At 35.3% G+C, this 21,408-nt stretch overlaps 1 protein-coding gene across 3 annotated transcripts in view; it reads left to right on the top strand.

The window, feature by feature from the left end:
- Window positions 1–21,408, top strand: part of LOC117339105 (U5 small nuclear ribonucleoprotein 200 kDa helicase-like) — a 60,431-nt gene that overhangs the window by 18,410 nt on the left and 20,613 nt on the right. For all 3 annotated transcript variants that reach the window (XM_033900485.1, XM_033900488.1, XM_033900487.1), the window contains exons 9-35: window positions 2,354–2,571; window positions 3,039–3,159; window positions 5,079–5,134; window positions 5,566–5,703; window positions 6,615–6,770; window positions 7,636–7,806; window positions 8,549–8,607; window positions 9,327–9,585; window positions 9,999–10,148; window positions 10,405–10,466; window positions 10,863–11,043; window positions 11,893–11,997; window positions 12,511–12,613; window positions 13,249–13,427; window positions 13,724–13,876; window positions 14,359–14,439; window positions 14,918–15,108; window positions 15,598–15,895; window positions 16,233–16,303; window positions 17,134–17,408; window positions 17,888–18,048; window positions 18,385–18,483; window positions 18,616–18,744; window positions 19,407–19,601; window positions 19,835–20,089; window positions 20,486–20,688; window positions 21,282–21,355. In XM_033900485.1, the coding sequence (XP_033756376.1) occupies window positions 2,354–2,571; window positions 3,039–3,159; window positions 5,079–5,134; window positions 5,566–5,703; window positions 6,615–6,770; window positions 7,636–7,806; window positions 8,549–8,607; window positions 9,327–9,585; window positions 9,999–10,148; window positions 10,405–10,466; window positions 10,863–11,043; window positions 11,893–11,997; window positions 12,511–12,613; window positions 13,249–13,427; window positions 13,724–13,876; window positions 14,359–14,439; window positions 14,918–15,108; window positions 15,598–15,895; window positions 16,233–16,303; window positions 17,134–17,408; window positions 17,888–18,048; window positions 18,385–18,483; window positions 18,616–18,744; window positions 19,407–19,601; window positions 19,835–20,089; window positions 20,486–20,688; window positions 21,282–21,355 (4,143 nt within the window). The remainder of the gene's footprint in view (window positions 1–2,353; window positions 2,572–3,038; window positions 3,160–5,078; window positions 5,135–5,565; window positions 5,704–6,614; window positions 6,771–7,635; window positions 7,807–8,548; window positions 8,608–9,326; window positions 9,586–9,998; window positions 10,149–10,404; window positions 10,467–10,862; window positions 11,044–11,892; window positions 11,998–12,510; window positions 12,614–13,248; window positions 13,428–13,723; window positions 13,877–14,358; window positions 14,440–14,917; window positions 15,109–15,597; window positions 15,896–16,232; window positions 16,304–17,133; window positions 17,409–17,887; window positions 18,049–18,384; window positions 18,484–18,615; window positions 18,745–19,406; window positions 19,602–19,834; window positions 20,090–20,485; window positions 20,689–21,281; window positions 21,356–21,408) is intronic.

Raw genomic sequence — 21,408 nt, 5'->3', positions numbered from 1 at the left:
AAATGAATATTAATTATTATATCAAGATATTGTTATCACTGTGTATCATATCTAGATCTGTGATGTTACCCTGGGTGTACACAGCTGATATATTAATATTTTCCCCTAAATTGTTACCGCTGTTGTTCATGTCGGAATGGTGGTGTTATACAGTGCGTAGACATGCCCATTAATAGTTTAGAACAAATGAACATCAGCTTACAAAAAGATGGGTTTGATACGTCTCTGATTAGTCAGATAAAGAAAGTGTTCAATATACCATGGTGTGGCATATGTCCATCATAGGTAAACTTTTTTACCGTAAAGATTTACTGTTGATTATTTCTCCAGAACTATTCTCCAGATTGCCTTGGCGTTGCCACATCTTATTTCTTTAGACTGTGGTGTCATTGAGAGGCAAACATCAAAAGGACTGAGAGAATTCTTGTTTAAACCTACATGTGGTTGTAACAATTATATATCAGTCAACACTTACAAGAAATATATATGTTAGTTTTAAATGAATCGGTCAACAGTTACAATAAGTTGATTAGCTCATGATCACCTGGTCTGAAGGATCTGCCAAATCCTCCTTGAAATCACTACTAGTGATAATTCCTCCAGTACACTTCTCCAGATTGCCTTGGCGTTGCCACACTTTATTTTTTTAGACTGTGGTGTCATTGAGAGGCAAAAATCAAAGGACTGAGAGAATTCTTGTTAAAACCTACATGTGGTTGTAACAATTATGTATCAGTCGACAGTTACAACAAATATACATCAGTTTTAAATGAGTATTAATTATTCTATCAAGATATTGTTATCACTGTATTTCATATCTAGATCTGTGATGTTACCCTGGGTGTACACAGCTGATATATTAATATTTATACCCCTGCAACGAAGTTAGAGGGGGTATAGTGGAATCAGGTTGTCCGTCCGCCCGCCCGCCCGTCTGTCTGTAGACACATTTTGTTCGGACAACTCCTGCTAAACCCATGGGCCGATTCCAATGAAACTTCACACAAATATCGAGGACCATGTGTAGATGTGCATCCCACTTTCTTTTTCTCAAATTTAAATTATGGTTGCTATAGCAACTGGTCACTATAAACAGGTTTTCCAATAAGAACCATAACTAAGTTTGTCTGGACAACTCCTAAACTGAAGGGCTGATTTCAATGAAACTTCACACAATTAAAGAGGACCATGTGTAGATGTTGCATGCCACATTTCTTTTCCTCAAAATTATGGTTGCTTTGGCAACTGGTCACTATATTACTGGTTTATCTTAGTTGACCTCTAATTAACAGTTCCAATTCACCATTGACTTGTGCAGATTGCGGGGGTATTAGTCAGCCATCCTGGCGACTTCTAGTTTTCCCTAAATTGTTACCGCTGTTGTTCATGTCAGAATTGTGGTGTTATACAGGGCAGACGTGCCCATTTGTAATTTAGATCAAATGAACATCAGCGTTCCAAAAGATGGGTTTTATACGTCTATCTGATTAGTCGGATAAAGAAAGTGTTATACCATGGCCTGACATACGTCCATCATAGGTAAACTGTTTCTGTAAAGATCTATTATTGATAATTTCTCCAGTACACTTCTTCAGATTGCCTTGGCGTTGCCACATTTTATTATTTTAGACTGTGGTGTCATTGAGAGGCAAACATCAAAAGGACTGAAAGAATTCTTGTTAAAACCTACATGTGGTTGTAACAATTATGTATCAGTCAACAGTTACAACAAACATACATCAGTTTTAAATGAATATTAATTATTATATCAAGATATTGTTATCATTGCATTTCATATCTAGATCTGTGATGTTACCCTGGGTGTACACAGCTGATATATTAATATTTTCCCCTAAATTGTTACCGCTGTTGTTCATGTCAGAATTGTGGTGTTATACAGTGCGTAGACATGCCGATTAATAGTTTAGAACAAATGAACATCAGCTTACAAAAAGATGGGTTTGATACGTCTCTGATTAGTTGGATAAAGAAAGTGTTATACCATGGCGTGACATACGTCCATCATAGGTAAACTGTTTCTGTAAAGATCTATTATTGATAATTTCTCCAGTACACTTCTCCAGATTGCCTTGGCGTTGCCACGTTTGATTATTTTAGACTGTGGTGTCATTGAGAGGCAAAAATCAAAGGACTGAAAGAATTCTTGTTTAAACCTACATGTGGTTGTAACAATTATGTCTCAGTCGACAGTTACAATAAGTTTATTAGCTCACATGGTCGGAAGGCTTTAGTTGAATGTTCTTCCCATAAAAAAAATGGAAATATGAATAAGGATAAAAAGAAACAAATGGAAACTCAATATTTTATTGTTAAAACTAATGCTTTGTTTCAGTCTTGTATTGTACAATGCTGGCGCAGGCGCAGACATCTACAGAAAAAACTAAAATTGAGGAGAAGATGTCAAGTGATTCAGAACTCTCGAAGTATCTCAAAGCTCTAGAGGTTGCTGACAAAGAGGACATTGTGTCCGAGGAACGAGCACGTCGCCAGCAGGCACGCCAATCAAGGGTTGCTGCTAATCTGGAAGCCATGGACATCGATCAACAACAGGTATCATGTTGACTATATGCAGCATTCAGGAAAAGCAAATAGAGCTTTGTATCATAAAAAAACATGCAATACGATGTGTATCATAATATTCAGCAGTGACACAATGGTGTCATGACACTTGTTTAAAGTTATTTGCACTAAAAGATATTTTTCTTTAGGCTTTTAACAGGCCGGGAGTGGCGGGAATGTCTCCAATGTTCTATCCATCTCACCTTCAATTCTGTTGAGTTTGCTAAGTTGAGTTTTAGGTATCATGCCACAATGATCAAACTTATTGCATTACATGGAAATGAATGATGATACATATTACAAAAGTTAAAAATTAATTACGCAGTGTAGATTGAAAGATGGATAATGTAACTAGATGGTTTCTATACTAGGTTATGATGCTGCAGATATCCTCATTTCCTTAAAATGTCGAAAAGCCACTTGATAGATGAATGTAAAACAAATGTTCTATTTCACAGCAGTCCCTTGGAAATGTCCAGAACCTTGACCTTGAGGACCTGACCTTTGGGTTAGGTAGTCACTTGATGGCCAACAAACGATGCCAGCTCCCTGATGGCTCCTTCAGAAAACAGAGGAAAGGTCCTGTCTCATAATTATATATCAAAGTACTTCTATAATAATATATCAATGGTTTGATAATTATGTTGCTAACTAAAAAAATGCCCTTTTAAAGCGATATTTTCAAAATGCACTTTCAGTGCAGCCAACCTCACTCCAAATCAGTGGTCAAGTTACATCTATAGATAGAATATAGGTTTCCGCAACGTTTCTAGTTGGTTGATTCTAGTCTTCATCCAGTGCTAAAAAAAAAGTGACTGCTTTTTATTGATTTTATATTGATTTTTGATTTTATATTGCAATTTACTGAATGACATGAAATGTTTATGTGTATGTCAGGGTTTTGAATTTTTAAATTATTTCATGACTACAAACTTTTGCAGTAAACTGGCAAGAACCGAGTACTTGTTTAGAAATTATAAATTGTTTTTCTTTTATACTGAATGAGAAGAAAATAATCTTGCTCTATGATACTAGATGACTAGAAATGGCAATTGCAATGATGAGTCTTTTTGAACCCTGATTTCTGACAAATAATGAATTTAAACATTTTGTCTGAGCTTTGTCATTTCTGATGTTGGATCTTTATATATTGATTTTACTGTGTAATATTCTTGTATACTTTCTTTCTTGGTTTGGAATTTTTGAATTATTTCGTGGGAATAAGTTTTGTGGTTTGGAGTTTTAAAATTAATTCGTGGGTACAAACTTTTGTGGTTAGCACATACAACAATGATATAACAATAATACATGTACAACAATGGTATAACGATAATACATTTACAACAATGATATATACATGTACAACAATGGTATAACGATAATACATGTACAACAATGGTATAACGATAATACATTTACAACAATGATATATACATGTACAACAATGGTATAACGATAATACATGTACAACAATGGTATAACGATAATACATGTACAACAATGGTATAACGATAATACATGTACAACAATGGTATAATGATAATACATGTACAACAATGGTATATACATGTACAACAATGGTATAACGATAATACATGTACAACAATGGTATAACGATAATACATGTACAACAATGGTATAACGATAATACATGTATAACAATGGTATAACGATAATACATGTACAACAATGGTATAACGATAATACATGTATAACAATGGTATAACGATAATACATGTACAACAATGGTATAACGATAATACATGTATAACAATGGTATAACGATAATACATGTACAACAATGGTATAACGATAATACATGTACAACAATGGTATAACGATAATACATGTACAACAATGGTATAACGATAATACCTGTACAACAATGGTATAACGATAATACATGTACAACAATGGTGTAACGATAATACATGTATAACAATGGTATAACAATAATACATGTATAACAATGGTATAACAATAATACATGTACAACAATGATATAACAATAATACATGTACAACAATGATATAACGATAATACATGTACAACAATGATATAACGATAATACATGTACAACAATGGTATAACAATAATACATGTATAACAATGGTATAACAATAATACATGTACAACAATGATATAACGATAATACATGTACAACAATGTTTGTTGTGTTTGTATTCATGGTTTAATAGCAACTTCAAAAACACCAAACGTTTATACACAACAAACCTTTCATGTTATACAGTACAAATCAGAAGGCCAGAACAAAAGATCATTTTTCTATTTCAATTAATATTTGTAATTTAATTGTGAAAACAGTGATAATCTTATTGGTGAGATAAGTATTCCTTTATTTTTCTTTATCCCACATCATTAAAAGAAAGGTTTAGTTTTTGTTGACAGCTTTAATTTCAAACAATATCTTTCATTTTATTACATATTTAAACATGCTTTTTGTTCTGTGTGAAATTCATCGAAACTTTTCATTTTAGGTTATGAAGAAGTACATGTACCTGCTCTGAAACCAAAGGCATTTGATTCTGATGAGGTAACCATTGGTATTAGGCCATTTATAGATAATGACTGAAGACTGATATATTTATATTATATTCTGATGAGGTAACCATTGGTATTAGGCCAGATATAGATAATGACTGAAGACTGATATATTTGTATTATATTCTGATGAGGTAACCATTGGTATTAGGCCAGATATAGATAATGACTGAAGACTGATATACTTATATTATATTCTGAAGAGGTAACCATTGGTATTAGGCCATTTATAGATAATGACTGAAGACTGATATATTTGTATTATATTCTGAACATACTAAATTCTGAAGCAACCAAACTCCAAATATCTCTATTTACTAATAGTAATAGTCAGTTGATATCTTAATTTGAATATTTAAAAGACATTTTCTGAAGTAGACATGCTATTGTTTGGAGAAAATGCATATTACTTTATATTTTCAGTCCCTGGTGCCAATTGAGCGTCTACCTAAGTATGCCCAGCCAGCCTTTGAAGGTTTTACGTACCTGAACAGAATACAGAGTCGCCTGTGTAAGGCTGCACTAGAGTCTGACCAGAACCTCCTACTTTGTGCTCCAACGGTCAGTGTCTTCACTAGTATAATGTGTCTTGGCAAGAATAATGTGTCTTCACTAGTATAATGTGTCTTCTCAAGTATAATGTGTCTTCACAAGAATGTGTCTTCTAAAGTATAATGTGTCTTCACTAGTATAATGTGTCTTCACTAGTATAATGTGTCTTCACAAGTATAATGTGTCTTCACTAGTATAATGTGTCTTGGCAAGAATAATGTGTCTTTGATAGTATAATGTGTCTTCACCAGTATAATGTGCCTTCACCAGTATAATGTGTCTTCACAAGTAAAATGTGTCTTTGCAAGTATAACGTGTCTTCACCAATATAGTGTGCCTTCAAAAGTGTAATGTGTAATCATGAGTATAATGTGTCTTTGATAGTATAATGGGTCTTCACCAGTATAATGTGTCTTCACCAATATAATGTGCCTTCACAAGTATAATGTGTCTTCACCAATATAATGTGTCTTCACTAGTATAATGTGTCTTCAACAGTACAGTGTCTTTACAAGTATAATGTGTCTTCACCAGTATAATGTGTCTTCACCAGTATAGTGTCAGAATCCTCTGCTGTAGGCTTACGTGCTTGATTAAATGTTTCCCCTTTGTAGTTTGTTTGACAAAGTTAAACCCTTCATGCCTACAATAAACCAAGAGGCCTAGGTTTGATCGAGGTGCTTGTCTTGATTTAGATATAGATGGTTACTTCAGAAGCATGTATATTGCAATAATTTTGTAAAATCTCACTTATGTCAGTTCTACAAGACCTGAGATTACTAACAGTAAAATTTGTAAATGGTAAAGAAAGGTGGATAAAATTCAGTTCAGATAATTTTAGAAATGGTGAGAGTCACTGGTAAACATTGCCAATAACAGTAGTGTGAATTGTGTGTAACATCATTGGTTTGTGATTACAGGGAGCTGGTAAAACCAATGTGGCATTGATGTGTATGCTGAAGGAGATCAGTAAACACATCAACGCTGACAACACCATCAACACTGACGAGTTTAAGATCATCTACATCGCACCGATGAAATCACTTGTACAGGAAATGGTTTTCAGCTTTGGAGAGGTATGTTCAGGCTGCAAGATACATAATCACGAGGACTTTTTAGTTTAGGAGGGTTTTTGACGAGGGGTTTTTACAAGGACTTTTTAGGAGGAGTTTAGATGAGGGTTTTTATGAGGACTTTTTAGGAGGGCTTTTTACGCTGGGTTTTTACGAGGACTTTTTATGTAGGGTTTTCACGAGGACTTTTTACAGGGACTTTTTATGAGGGGTATTTTACATTATTGTAAAAAAATAAACTTCTTCCCACATATATTTTTAGAAAAATTGGCCCGAGAACCAATTAATTGATTTTATTTAGCCTAATATAGAGTTGTTTTTAGTGGAGATAATTAACATGAGCATGTGTTCCATGACCAAGCAAGTACTGTATATTTGGATATTTTCTTGACAGATATAATGTGTATATTATGATTGTTAGTCCTGTTTTTTCATGAGGAGAAATAAGTGGACAGTGAAAATTAACTTCTGAAACTAGGGAACTTTAAGTTTCCTCTACATCTATATTGTATGTATGTACATAATGCCAAATTAGTCAGCAATCTAGCGGCTTCATTCCTTGAGGGATTTTGATCAAACATTTTACAATGATAAAGTAGTATATTAATGTCTCAGATAAGTTCAGTTTCAGGGTTTTTGGGTCAAGATTACTGGTAATATAATTTGCTTTACAATACCAAATATGCCTGTCCAATTTATATAGTGAAAGTTACAGATTTTTCACAACACAAGATCTTTTAAAACTTATTAATCCCAAATGTTTGCTGGTGGAATTGTACACGCTTGATCCATATTCTCCAGTATCTAGATTTCCAAATTCATTTATGTATTTGGCAGAAATATATATATATATATTTTTTTTGACCAGCGCCTGAAGTCATACGGCATCAAAGTAGAGGAATTAACTGGTGACCACCAACTGACCAAAGAGCAGATTTCAGCCACACAGATCATTGTGTGTACGCCAGAGAAATGGGATATCATCACCAGAAAAGGGGGAGAGCGTACCTACACACAACTTGTTAGACTCATGATATTTGTAAGTAGTCTCTCCATGATGGCGTGCATGTGAAGCATTGTGTATTGTTTCTCTACTCCTGTCTCAAGAAAAGGTGGGGGTTTGGCCGCGGTGGCCGAGTGGTTAAGGTGTCCCGACACTTTATCACTAGCCTTCCACCTCTGGGTTGCAAGTTTGAAACCTATGTGGGGCAGTTGCCAGGTACTGACCGTAGGCCGGTGGTTTTTTCTCCGGGTTCTTAGGCTTTCTTAAATGACCCTGGCTGTTAATAGGACTTTAAACAAACAAACAATTTATATATTTGAACTTTAGATTTAGTATGCATATCACAATAGCATACCAAAATGGAGTCTCTGTATCCTATATTTTGTATTATTTTATATATATCCATTGGATGCCTAGGCACCTTATTATAACTATCTATGAAGCCCACACTTAGAATCTAGCTAGGGGTGCTGTTTCCTAGCCTGTCTTTGTGAAGTTCGTGAGATTGTGTATGAGGAAATTCTGTTTTGATGTGCTATTACCAGTTAAGTAAATATCACCTCTTATGGAAGTGTATATATAAAGATGATATTTTGAAAAAAATGAAACACATTTAAATATCGGATATGATGAGTTGATCAAATACAGCTTTGTCTAGTGTACAGGTTGTTGACACTTCCATAATGAGCATTCTGAATCCTAATCTCCCAGTTTAACAGTTGTAATTAATACTTTATCTATAATGATAATAATATAATGGGATTATTTTATATTACAGGACGAGATCCACTTGCTCCATGATGACAGGGGGCCGGTGTTGGAGGCTTTGGTAGCCAGGTAATTACAGAATTATCTCCCTTCTATATTTGACGTAGTCTGAAAGAGTCAACTTAGAGGATTGTAAATTTTCTCATGGAAAGTGTGTAATACCAAATGTCAAACAAAAAATGAGAGGTACAGCATGTCTTTCTCTGTGAAACAAAGAAAAAAGGTATTTAAAATACATACTCTGATGAAAACCTTATATGTTTAAAATACATACTCTCATGAATACCTTATAACTGTATTTAAAATACATACTCTGATATGAAAACCTTATATGTTTGAAATACATACTCTGATATGAAAACCTTATATGTTTGAAATACATACTCTGATGAATACCTTAAGACTGTATTTAGAATACATGCTAAGATGAAAACCTTAAAACTATTTAAAATACATACTCCGATGAAAACCTTAAAACTATTTAAAATACATACTCCGATGAAAACCTTAAAACTGTATTTAAAATACATACTCTGATGAATACCTTATATGCTTAAAAAACATTTTGTATATATTCTGTTCAATGGTTTAAAATACACACATTAAAGGATGCCTTATTTTCTGTCAGGTGATTTTCTGAGGTTGTGTTTGTACCTGTGATTTTCTGAGGTCGTGTTTGTACCTGTGATTTTCTGAGGTTGTGTTTGTACGTGTGATTTTCTGAGGTTGTGTTTGTACGTGTGATTTTCTGAGGTTGTGTTTGTACGTGTATTAATGTTTGCCTGTAGGACCATAAGGAACATAGAAACAACCCAGGAGGATGTCCGACTAGTAGGCCTCAGTGCCACCCTGCCTAACTATGAGGACGTGGCTACTTTCCTGCGTGTAGATCCTGCCGAAGGACTCTTCTTCTTTGACAACAGTATCCGACCTGTACCCTTAGAACAGCAGTTCATTGGAATCACAGAAAAGAAAGCTGTCAAACGATTTCAGATCATGAATGAAATTGTGTATGATAAAGTAATGGAAAATGCCGGCAAGAACCAGGTACTTGTTTAGAAATTATTGTTTTTCTTTCATACTGAATGAGAAGAAAGATGATCTGGCTCTTTGATACTGGATGAACTTAGAAATGGCAATTGCAATGATGAGTCTTTTTGAACCCTGATTTCTGACAAATAATGAATTTAAACCTTTTATCTGAGCTTTGTCATTTCTGATGTTGGATCTTTATACATTGATTACTGTATAACAGGAAATATTCGTGGATTCTTTCTTCCATGGTTTAGAGCTTTCAAATTATTTCATGATTATAATAATATTTGTTGTATTTATTTTCATGGTTCCATAGCAACCCATTACTTACATAATCTGTAGAGACTGCTGAACTTCCCCTGGAATTAACACAAGAGTATACACTATAGACGTTTGACCCTATACTTACTTTGATACATCACTAGGTATTGGTGTTCGTCCACTCGAGGAAAGAGACAGGAAAGACAGCTCGTGCTATCAGGGACATGTGCCTGGAGAAGGATACTCTCGGCATGTTCCTCAAGGAAGGATCCGCATCCACAGCTGTGCTCCGGACTGAAGCTGACCAGGTCAAGGTAGGTCATGGATCAAAAAGTGCTCCATATGTGTCATTGATAAAGGGTTTGCAGTATCGTAATAAGTTTGGTCAAAAGGTTTTATTATAACACCAGGAAGGTTATATGTCAAACGGCCATGGATGTTCATTTGGAGGTTGAGCAAGGGTAGAAATTTAAAATTTAGAACTGTGTAAATAGCCTTGGTACTAAGTTACTTACATTAAACAGGAACATTCCACCCTTACCTGACAATCTTGTTGTTTCTTTGTTTCAGAACTTGGAACTTAAAGATCTGCTGCCATATGGATTTGCTATACATCATGCTGGCATGACCAAGTAAGTCAACAATCTTGTCATATCACTATTTTGGAAATTTAAAATATTGCATGTTTCAGAGACAGTTTTTTTAAAAAGTCATTTTTATATAACATAGAGCATCTTGCATGCAAATGTTGATGTGATATGGAAAACATTAAGATAATGTTTATTTAACACAATGGACACAGTATTTAAGATTAGACTCACCAATTAACTCTTTTTCTTGAGAAAATTACCTCCTTATTTACCTGTTGTAAAGAAATTTATCTGTGTAATTTATCAACAAATATGATATAAAAAGGTTAACTTATAATCATTTTGGGAAAATCTACAAAGTATATCATTGAGGAACAATTCCAGACAATTTTCCTCTGAATCAGTTTTAAATGTAAATGTTGTGTGTTTGTTATGTAGAGTGGATCGTATTTTGGTTGAGGACTTGTTTAAAGACCGACACATCCAGGTGTTGGTGTCAACCTCGACCTTAGCCTGGGGAGTAAATCTCCCAGCCCACACTGTTATCATCAAAGGCACACAGGTGTACAATGCAGAAAAGGGGCGCTGGGTGGAACTCAGTGCTCTCGATGTCATGCAGGTAGGTACGACAATCAAAACGTGTTATAATACCAGGTAGGTACGACAATCAAAACGTGTTATAATACCAGGTAGGTACGACAATCAAAACGTGTTATAATACCAGGTAGGTATGACAATCAAAACGTGTTATAATACCAGGTAGGTACGACAATCAAAACGTGTTATAATACCAGGTAGGTACGACAATCAAAACGTGTTATAATACCAGGTAGGTACGACAATCAAAACGTGTTATAATACCAGGTAGGTACGACAATCAAAACGTGTTATAATACCAGGTAGGTACGACAATGAAAATGTGTTATAATACCAGGTAGGTACGACAATGAAAATGTGTTATAATACCAGGTAGGTACGACAATGAAAATGTGTTATAATACCAGGTAGGTACGACAATGAAAATGTGTTATAATACCAGGTAGGTACGACAATGAAAATGTGTTATAATACCAGGTAGGTACGACAATGAAAATGTGTTATAATACCAGGTAGGTACGACAATCAAAACGTGTTATAATACCAGGTAGGTACGACAATGAAAACGTGTTATAATACCAGGTAGGTACGACAATGAAAATGTGTTATAATACCAGAGGTGAATTGTCAGGCATGTAGTTATCACTTTATTAAAGTTTATTTCTTAGTCTGTAATCTGCATCTCTGGAATTTTACATACAAGTTTCTTTTGGAATTGCGAAGTGTAAACTAAAGTATTCTGAAATTTTTCGTGAGAGACTTTGAATTGATCCTAATTTGTTAAGGCTACCTTATCAACTTATTGACTTACATGTATATATATCAAACTTAGATTTGGAGAGAGCCTAATATGATTAGTTTACCGTTGTAGATGATGGGTCGAGCTGGTCGTCCACAGTTTGACACTAAGGGAGAAGGAGTGATGATAACCAATCACAGTGAACTACAGTATTACCTGTCCCTCATGAACCAACAGGTAAATATAATATTTAATAACTGATATTAATGAGAGGTTGTTTTTATTCTATGCCCCACTTAGTTAAGGTGGAGTGTATAGTTATCAGTTTGTCTACATGCATCTGTGGTGAGTCTCCCCTTCAAAGCTGATGTACAAGATATCTTACACCTCTGGACAGATTAAGATCAAAAGTCATCCTTAAATTACCATAGCTGTTGATGGGATGCTAATCAATTCAAATCATCCTGCTCTACACCTAACAAGACAATGGTGATAACTAGTCAGGGTCAACGATCATGCCTGCTCACTTTGCTTTTATTTCTCAAAATTCTGAACAAAAGATTTTGGTTATAGTTATGGAAATTCTATTGTGAATTTAAGCATGTTTACAGATCATACAAGAAAGTCGATACTACTGAAATAATAAAGATTTTGTTGAGTTAAACAGACAATAGTACCAATAAGAGGAATTTGTTGGTAAAGTTCAGTTAAACAGACAATAGTACTAATAAGAGGAATTTGTTGTTCCAGTTGCCCATTGAGAGCCAGTTTATCTCAAAATTGGCTGACTGTTTGAATGCTGAAGTTGTGCTTGGGACAGTACAGAATGTAAAAGAGGCTGTGGACTGGCTAGGTAAGCATGTTGTGTTGTTACATGTTTTGTTTATGAATGTTGTGGTGTTATATGTTGTGTTGTTGTGTTGTATGTAGTTATGTCAAATGTTGTGGTGTTATATGTTGTGTTGTATGTAGTTATGTCAAATGTTGTGATGTTATGTGTTGTGTTATAAATTGTGTTGTTGGTATATAGTTAGATCACAAAGTAGCCTTCTCATTACAACCTTCATTTACAGGAAATCAACCAGAATTTCTGGTCCAGTGACTCTGGAAATTAGTTTTGTGTTTAGCTCTATTTCTGAAAAAGATTCGCTCAAGCATTATACCTTCCTGTGTATCTTTTGTAGGTGACACTTACCTGTATATCTATATATTACCTATATACCTGTATATCTGTTGTAGGCTAACACTTACCTGTATATCTATATATTACCTATATACCTGTATATCTGTCGTAGGTGACACTTACCTGTATATCTATATATTACCTATATACCTGTATATCTGTTGTAGGCTAACACTTACCTGTATATCTACATATTACCTATATACCTGTATATCTGTCGTAGATGACACTTACCTGTATATCTATATTTTACCTATATACCTGTATATCTATATTTTACCTATATACCTGTATATCTGTTGTAGGCTACACCTACCTGTACATCAGAATGTTACGGTCATCATCCCTATATGGTATAAGCCACGATCAACTGAGAGATGATCCTTTACTACAACAACGACGTAAAGATCTTATCCACACGGCAGCTGTCCTGCTGGATAAAAACAATCTCGTCAAATACGACAAAAAGACAGGGCAGTTCCAGGTATGAGTTAAACATGTTACCATGACGGAATTTAGCAAGATATAATGAATTTGATTATATACATGTGTACTCTGCAATTTTAAGAGGATTTTACATATGTGAGCAGATTCTACCTTCTAATAATCCACTTGTTTGTAAAGAATATGCATCATCCAAATATGCTCACTTAAATAAATAATCATCAATGATCAGATTAGATTTTGAACTGACATTGATGTTAAAATTAAAAAAAAAGAGCACTTCAGGAAATATTTTGATTGTAAATTGCCTGAATTTGTTCTGTTTGGAAATTTTAGGTGACAGAGCTTGGTCGTATTGCAAGTCACTATTACTGTACACACGAGACAATCTCCGTGTACAATCAACTGTTGAAACCAACACTCAGTGAGATAGAACTGTTTCGTGTTTTCTCTTTGTCCTCCGAGTTTAAGTACATCAACGTTAGAGAGGTATGTATACTGCGTGAGAAGAAGTTAAGATAATGTCCATTGTTTCCAACCAAACAAACCCTTACCTTAGATTTGGGCAGTGAAGGAAGGACATTGCAAGATTATGGATTAATCATTTCAGTGTCCCGTCCCATCCCGTCCTGATGCAGTGTACCTAATTTAGGAACTGCTGATATTTCTGGGTGTCAAGAGGCAGCTGGGGACATTTATGTCTTACAGTCATTTTCTAGTTTTTTCAAATTGGCAGACAAGGAAGAAAATAATGATTCATATGCAATGAACCAGATACTTGGGAAACAAATATTTTGATAAAATTTTCCAGAATATCTTGACAATAAAAAATCCTGCTTCGACTTCGAGTCTTTTACTTCTGAAGTCTAAAATAAAACATTTTACACAATACATATATTTCAATTTCATTTTAAAAAGCAAAAAATTTTAATGGAAGTTTTTACATTTTGTACAAACTTTTATCTAAACAGGAAGAAAAATTGGAGCTCCTAAAGCTGTTGGAGCGAGTTCCAATCCCTATCAAAGAAAGTATAGAGGAACCCAGTGCGAAGGTATGTATGAACATCTGACAACCTTGATGAGTTCATTTATTATTCTACTGAAACAAGATAATGCAATACTACTTCATCAAAGGATGAATAATAATAGGTATGTTTTGATAGATAACATATGAATAACATTGATATTGTTTTCATGAATTTCGGGAATTTTTTCGTAATAGGCAGAAATGTAGCTATAAACTTAGAAATGAACCCATTATCAGTCTTCTACATTTAGAATTAGGTCAAGGTCACATTTAAAATTAGACCAGGAATATATCCTACCTGGCATACCTGGTGATACAGGTGGTGCTGTATAGTCAGAACTTTAGTCTATCTTGGAGTTCTTCTGGGTACAAGTATCTAGAATGGCGTTAGGTTACTTATGGTTCTGTCACTGACCAACTGTATATAAGTTGATGTTGTAAGCATTTACACAAGTATCCTCATTTCAGACTTTCCAGTATAGTTTAGGATGTGTCTGTTACAGGTAAACGTACTACTACAGGCGTACATATCACAGCTAAAACTGGAGGGGTTCGCCCTCATGTCCGACATGGTATTCATCACCCAGTCTGCTGGCCGTCTGATGCGTGCTATGTTTGAGATTGTCCTACACCGAGGCTGGGCCCAGCTAGCTGACAAGTGTCTGGCCCTTTGTAAAATGGTCACCAAGCGCATGTTAGTATTATTCTCATTATCAGAATTCTACAAGATTCATTTACTTTCTAATACAAAAACTGTCTATAGACATTTGTTGCTAAATATGTTTCTATGTTTAAGAATATTGTCAAATAGGAAGGCATAATTCTGTGTTGAATTTTATAAGTACCTTATTCTGAAGATATATATAAGTTGATTGCATTTACTATTGATGAATTACGAATAGCCTATCTTGGCATTTAATTTTTTTTAAAGAATTAAATTCTCAGCTGCTTTGAATGATACTGATTCAACATTTACTCTGATAATTAGCCTATCATTGACAAATTCTTGACTCCTTTGAATGATATTGAATTGAATTGAATTTCCAACGGAAGTACACTGTTGTGTATGCAATCTATGTTTGTAACACATAGAAATACTTGTTTGTACAATAACTATGGTAAATGTTGTTATAACAACAGATGACTGTTAGTAACTAAATGATACCTGATGGGATGTTTGCAGGTGGCAGTCCATGTGCCCTCTCCGACAATTTGCAGACAGAAAGATGCCTATTGAAGTGATAAAGAAGATAGAGAAGAAGAACTTCCCATTTGAGCGTCTGTACGATCTGAACCCCCATGAGATCGCTGAGCTGATCCGTGTTCCTAAAAGTGGTAAAACCATCCACAAGAATGTGCATCAGTTTCCCAAACTGGAGTTATCTGTCCACGTCCAGCCCATCACACGATCAACACTCCGTGTGGAACTGACCATAACACCAGACTTCCAGTGGGAGGAGAAGATCCATGGAAATTCTGAGGTAAAGATGGATTTCCTTTTTCCTGGAGATAAAATTAGATAGGTTCAAACCAAATGGGTCACTTGCATTATTGCAGATTCCTGATAATGAAACAATATCACTGTATAAAATAAATTAAAAAATGTTTGAGATTATCAGGTAGGTATCAACAATGAATTTTGTATTCTTTGTACAGAGCTGATAAACACATTATAATTGTATATTTCTTGTTTGAATAAGCAATAAATCCTAGTTCAGATATGTAGATATAGATATTTCATCACTCAACATTTGTTTGAAAATTATGTTGAAGGAATATAAGATGTCAGAATGTTTATATACTGTGTGTTGTCTTTAGGCTTTCTGGATCCTAGTAGAAGATGTCGACAGTGAGGTCATTCTACATCATGAGTACTTCCTTCTCAAAAGGTTAGTTGTTTCTGTAGGAGGAACTTTCCTCTTATCTCCTGTCTATAATATTAAGTTCCAATAGGTCAAATAAGGAAGAAACTATCTTGGATCATTTTTCAGATACAATTTTCCTCTGTTAAAATATTAGCTTTCTGTAACCATTTTACAAATTACTTCAATATGTATGTTTTAAGTTAAGAATAAAAAATGTTTGCTTTATACTATAAGTATGATATGTGAAGCTCTCTACAGTAAGTGTGATATGTGAGGCTCTCTACAGTAAGTGTGATATGTGAGGCTCTCTACAGTAAGTGTGATATGTGAGGCTCTCTACAGTAAGTGTGATATGTGAGGCTCTCTACAGTAAGTGTGATATGTGAAGCTCTCTACAGTAAGTGTGATATGTGAAGCTCTCTACAGTAAGTGTGATATGTGAAGCTCTCTACAGTAAGTGTGATATGTGAGGCTCTCTACAGTAAGTGTGATATGTGAAGCTCTCTACAGTAAGTGTGATATGTGAAGCTCTCTACAGTAAGTGTGATATGTGAAGCTCTCTACAGTAAGTGTGATATGTGAAGCTCTCTACAGTAAGTGTGATATGTGAAGCTCTGTACAGTAAGTGTGATATGTGAAGCTCTGTACAGTAAGTGTGATATGTGAAGCTCTACAGTAAGTGTGATATGTGAGGCTCTCTACAGTAAGTGTGATATGTGAAGCTCTCTACAGTAAGTGTGATATGTGAAGCTCTCTACAGTAAGTGTGATATGTGAAGCTCTCTACAGTAAGTGAGATATGTGAAGCTCTCTACAGTAAGTGTGATATGTGAAGCTACTTATCTTGTTTTACAGTAAATTTGCCCAGGATGAGCATACTGTGAAGTTCTTTGTACCTGTGTTTGAGCCGCTACCCCCACAGTACTTTATCAGGGTGATATCTGATCGCTGGCTAGGGTCAGAGACACAACTGCCAGTGTCATTCCGTCACCTCATACTTCCAGAGAAGTACCCACCTCCCACCGAGCTTCTTGATCTCCAGCCCCTCCCAGTGTCTGCCCTCAGGAACGCTGCATTTGAGGGGCTCTACAATGACAAATTTCCCTTCTTCAACCCCATTCAAACCCAAGGTAACCACTACAGCATGAACTCTAATATTCAGTTTAAAGCAGTGCCATTGTCATTTGATGAAAATTCATTTTAGGATTGTATTTAAGCAATTTTGTTGTGAATGATATTTTGATTTATAATAAATTGCATTTAATAAATGGTTTATACTGTTTTTAAATCAAATGATGTATTGTAATTTCATAATGTGATATTTACTTTTCTGATTTAGACTCTAAAGTAGTAAGTTATGATAATATACAGTTATAGACTTTTGATGAGGTCAATACATGGGTTTTATTAACCCCAGAATAAAATAGGTGGCACTGATGACCATTGTGTAATTTTGAAAACACCCAGTCAATTACCTTTATGATTAACTTTTTTCTAGCAAGCGAGGTTGATATTGTTTTTTGCAGGGAATCATGTGACCTTAGTTCTGCCGATCAGAATTTGTGAAAAATATCCTTCTATAATAATATTATGTTATGTTCCATTGTAGTTTTTAATGCTGTATATAACAGTGATGACAATGTGTTCATCGGGGCGCCCACAGGCAGTGGTAAGACCATCTGTGGAGAGTTTGCCATGCTACGTATGTTCTCCCAGAACCCTGACGGCCGCTGTGTGTATGTCACTCCTCTAGAGGCTCTGGCTCAGCAGGTAGATATATCTACAGGCTTCTATCATACCAATGCTAAAATACTGCCATAGGATGTAAAAAGTTTTCTCACAGAATATTTGGAATGATCCATCAGGCTCATGATAAAACGATAAAATAAGATGCTGTAGTTAAACTGGTTTTGTGTTTACTTCTGGAAAAATTCATAGAAATGTTAGTGCCTTCTAGATACAGAATACATTTTCTTCAATAGGAGATGAGGATCAGAATACAAAATAGTTTACAGAAAGGAATGTTTTTAAAATACCAGACTATGGCGGTGTAGCCTAAAACTCTAAAGGATTAAAACACTGATAGATTGTGGTTTCGTATTTCAGATGTACAACGATTGGCAAGCAAAGTTTGGAGGACACTTAGGGAAGAAAGTGGTCCTACTGACAGGGGAAACGGGAACTGACCTTAAACTCCTGGCCAAGGTACAAAACTACTCTAAATAGTGTATTGTAATTCAGGTTTTAAAGATCACTTGACACAAGATATTTTACTGGTCACAGATTTATTGATCTACAAAATGTGCCTCTATAATAACTTAAGTTGTTTGTTGCCAGGGTAATATCATCATCAGTACCCCAGAAAAGTGGGATGTGTTGTCACGACGATGGAAGCAGAGGAAGAACGTTCAGAATGTGAACTTGTTCATTGTTGATGAGCTTCACCTCATTGGAGTAGATGTTGGGGTAAGGTCACATCACATCCTATAATATGATATCTTAATAGAAAAACAGGTATCATACTTCTACCAGGTATAGATGATCTACATCAGCCTGTATATAAGTACATATATTTGAATTACTTCTTTGCCCCATATAACCATTACAAGTAATTTGTATCCTCCATACATTTATGTGAGGATCCAGTGTTATCTGGATTATACTGTTTATATTACTTCTTTGACCCATACATGTATATGTATATAGTTGTTTTCACTTGTTTCAGCCAGTTTAGGTGAAGAAATATGTTATATAAATGGTTGTTATCGTTTATTTCAGCCTGTGTAGGTGATTACATAATGTAAATACTTGTTATCACTTATTTCAGCCTGTGTATATATGTAGGTGATTAAATAATGTAAATACTTGTTATCGCTTACTTAAGCCTGTGTAGTTGATACATAATGTAAATTGTTTTTATCGCTTACTTCAGCCTGTGTAGGTGAATACATAATGTAAATACTTGTTATCGCTTACTTCATCCTGTGTAGTTGATACATAATGTAAATACTTTTATCACTTACTTCAGCCTGTGTAGGTGATGATACGAATGTAGATGGTTGTTATTGCTTGTTTCAGCCTGTGTAGGTGATGATACAAATGTAAATGGTTGTTATTGCTTGTTTCAGCCTGTGTTGGAGGTGATATGTTCACGCATGAGATACATGTCCTCCCAGTTGGAGCGTATCAACATCCGTATCGTGGCTTTGAGCTCGTCGCTATCTAATGCCAAAGATGTATCCCAGTGGCTTGGATGCAGTGCCACAGGATTCTTCAACTTCCATCCCAATGTCCGCCCTGTACCTCTGGAGTTACACATACAGGTAAATTATACTCCATTGTTTATCATGTACCACTAGATCTAAGTTACACATATAAGTTATACAGTCTCATTCCCTTTGTCCTGTAACTATAGAGCATTATACGGCTTTGGAATTTAAATATCTGTTGTGTACCTCTTGTGTTAAACATACTGACAAATTACTTAAAACTGCACTTCTACTGTTGGTCCTTTATCATTGGCCTTACACATAAGACAGTCACAAACATATTTCAGGGTTTCAACACTAGTCACAATGCTTCACGTATCGTTGCCATGGCTAAACCAGCCTACCAGGCCATTGTTCGTCACGCCCCAAAGAAGCCTGTGATCATCTTTGTACCATCACGGAAACAGACGAGGCTGACAGCCATAGATATCCTGACTTTCAGTGCTGCCGAAATTCAGCCAGACAGTGATGTACCTCGCAGCCGATTCCTTCATGTAAAGGAGGAGGACATACAGCCATTTCTGGATAAAATCACAGACAAGGTGGGTAATGTACAAATGACAATTATAGTCAGATATAACCAAAGATAAAAACGTCTATTATTGTCAGATTTAACCATGGATATAATCAAGTAATACAGCCATATCAAAAATGTGTGTATTGTTACCTTTGTTGTATGTTGCAAAATTAAGATTTTTGAATAAGCTAGATTTACATTTATGAATTGTAACAACTATTAGAATTAGCATCTGGATACCGGTTGAGCTCTACATACATCGGTATGTAGATAAAGCCAATTTTGAACTGGGTTGAAGTCATTTGCACATGTTAACTGAGAATGTTTGATTCATTTGATTGTATTATTAATTATTTCAAACTTCAAATTAATACAGTACATTTATAATTATGTTAATCTGTTTAACTCCCATGTTGAGCAGACCCTGAAGGAAACACTGAGTAATGGGGTTGGCTACCTACACGAGGGGCTGGGAGACATTGAGAAGAAGGCAGTGGAGACCCTGTTCTCTAGCGGAGCTGTACAGGTGCTTGTCGCCTCACGAAGTCTCTCCTGGGGCATGAATGTATCAAGTCACCTTGTTGTTGTCATGGATACACAGTACTATGACGGCAAAAGTCATTCGTAAGTTCTTGTATTGCCTTTTTCTCTCCCCCCCCCCCCCCAAAAAATGCTTCATAAATAATTTATGATATTAGATAAGTTATGAAAAGTATTATAAGTCCCTACTGGTGAAACAGGGGGGACTATAAGTTTCGTCCTCCTCCATCTGTAAGTCTGTCCACTCAGTTTTCTGCACTTTTCTCAGCCATGCTTCAAGGTATGTTGGTGAAAGTTGGTATGTAACTTCAGTATGATTAGCTCTAGATCAATTTCAAATTTCAGGGGTTTTGGTTCAAGGTCAAGATCACTATTACTATTTTTTGTGGGGCCTGGTAAGGGGAATACCCAGCACCCTTGCTGTGTATGTTTTGCATGATGAAATTGTGAAATCTTAAAAAGTTACGTCATATAAACAAAGAACTATATGTTAGCAGTATATTTTTGTGGCCTCAGTTTAACGGTTACAGTAGTATAGTAATTAAATGTACAACTGACTCGGATCCACACATATTGATATTTGTATGCACAGAAAGGTATGAATACAAAACTGGGAGGAACAATAATATTTCCTATTGTAGCTGTGATGCTCACCTAAGACTATTATTGACTTACAGGTATGAGGACTACCCTGTGACTGATGTTCTACAGATGATTGGTCGAGCTAACAGGCCCTCTCTGGACCAGGAAGGTACTATACTGATCATTCCTACTGTTAGATATGTTAATACAGATTAAATGCAG

This window comes from Pecten maximus, chromosome 12, assembly GCF_902652985.1.
Source record: "Pecten maximus chromosome 12, xPecMax1.1, whole genome shotgun sequence".
NCBI classification, from domain to species: domain Eukaryota; kingdom Metazoa; phylum Mollusca; class Bivalvia; order Pectinida; family Pectinidae; genus Pecten; species Pecten maximus.
Note: the sequence above shows the minus strand (reverse complement) of the source record. Positions and strands in the feature narration are given on the sequence as shown.